This window comes from Hipposideros armiger, unplaced genomic scaffold, assembly GCF_001890085.2.
Source record: "Hipposideros armiger isolate ML-2016 unplaced genomic scaffold, ASM189008v1 scaffold_327, whole genome shotgun sequence".
In the NCBI taxonomy this organism is placed as follows: Eukaryota; Metazoa; Chordata; class Mammalia; order Chiroptera; family Hipposideridae; genus Hipposideros; species Hipposideros armiger.
This window is the reverse complement of record NW_017731677.1, coordinates 120,827-122,572: the sequence shown is the minus strand read 5'-3', so window position 1 is coordinate 122,572 and position 1,746 is coordinate 120,827. Positions and strand designations below refer to the sequence as shown.

The following is a 1,746-nucleotide window of genomic DNA, read 5'->3' as shown; positions in this document are numbered from 1 at the left end:
TAGGGGTCTGTCATTGTTTCAGGGTGAATGTCAGCCCTGAATTTGTTACCATCAGGTTGTTAGACAATGGACAGCCCAACACATGGTGACATATATTTCAAGAATATCTGTATCCAGGTAAGGTACCCCTTCTCCCCACAGTGTAAATGAGCCTGTACCTTTTGCTACAAAATGTGAAGAGCTTGTAAGAAAAACAAATTAAACAAGATTACTGAATGTGACCCTTACAGGCAAGACTTTCTATCTTGAGACCAGTGTTTTCATTCATAATCTGAAAAGACCTTGGTTTTTTTTTATTATGGTGGTTAGCTTTTACAACAATTAGAAGGCAGGTAGATATAAATCTTGATTATGTTGTAGAATGAGAAAGAGGCTCTTAACCTTTATGTAAATTGTGTGTATGTTTACATCCCTGAGCTGACTTTATACATCACATTCCCTGTTTTTATTATACCAGCAGGCATCATGAAGCTGATGCATTTTCTTAAGATTTTGCAAACCAGCCTGGTGTCTGTCCTCGCATGTTATTCAGATTACTCTAACCTCCCAAGAAGGTTGCATGTTTTTGATGGTTGGAAATAAGGTGAAGTGGGAATGACCAGTTGTGAAAAGATGCATCAAAGGAGGAATAAGCAGATTGGAGATGCCAGAGAAATAAATGAAGGTCAAATTTCAGAAGAGGGGACAATCGAAGAGAGGCCAACACATATAACAAAATAGGCAATTTTGTTGTAGCGGAAAATGCACCGAAATCGTTATAGTCCAAGTGTGACCCTTTGCTACTTTTTTTTTTTAATTATTTTTTTACAAAAGTTTATTCTTAAATGTACAACAGACTCCAAGACAATACTTCATTTTAGCTATAGGTGGCAGCAGGGGTTATGGCAGGAAATCCAGATGTTAAAACAGGAATGGAATTAAGGATCACCATTGCCCCAGGAAGAAGAAACAGCTCATTTTTTGCCAGATTTCTTAATTCCACCTGTGGCCAGGGGGCCCTTCCCCGCGGCCTTCGCTTTTAACTCCTCGAGTTTCTTCTGCTCCTCTTTTTGCTTCTGCTTGAATGCCTTTTCGTCCTCGTCCATCTCCCTGGACTGCTTCTTGTGCTGCTTCAGGGGCTTCTTCTTGCCACCTTCGTGGCCGGACATGGCGCCTGCCGCCCCTTCCCCAGACCCTCCCTTTGCTACTTTTTAACAGTGTGTCTTTCTTTGGGTAAGTAACATAACACCACTGATTCTCCATTTCCTTATCTGTAGAATGGTGATGAAACTTAACTCACAGAGTTGTTACCAAGCTTGGTTGAAATAACATATAAGAAACATGGAACAGAGTTCTGAGAGCATAGCAACACAAATTCTAGCTGAATAATGTGGTCCCAGACACCCTTGCTGGATCATTTCTTTCCAGTGTTATATTCTGTATGATTTCAGAGTGCAAACAGTGTGAATCACAAAACAAATATCCTTTTTTTATTATCTCTGGTAAATGCAAATGTTTATGTTTTCTCTTCTGCCTGCTGTCAAAATAATTGCCTAGTTGCTTGAATTTATGGTAGACACACCCAGTTTCTTTTCTTCTCAGAATAGGTTTCTTTCATTTATTTTTCTTTTTTTCTGTAAGTAAATGTTGTGCTCCTGTATGAATAACAAGTCTGTCTCTCTCTTTTGATAGACTCAGTCATCTTATTTTGTCACTCTGCTAAAAGCAGATGTGAAAACATATCCAGAATGCTTATTCCTTTCAAAA

General features: G+C 39.0%; 1 protein-coding gene across 1 annotated transcript; it reads right to left on the bottom strand.

Annotated features, from left to right (window-relative positions):
- Window positions 1-799: 799 nt before the first annotated feature.
- LOC109392347 (translation machinery-associated protein 7) lies at window positions 800-1,173 on the bottom strand. The gene has a single exon (XM_019660731.1). The coding sequence runs from the start codon at window positions 1,146-1,148 to the stop codon at window positions 954-956; it is 195 nt and encodes a 64-aa protein (XP_019516276.1). The 5' UTR covers window positions 1,149-1,173; the 3' UTR covers window positions 800-953.
- Between the last annotated feature and the right edge of the window lie 573 nt (window positions 1,174-1,746).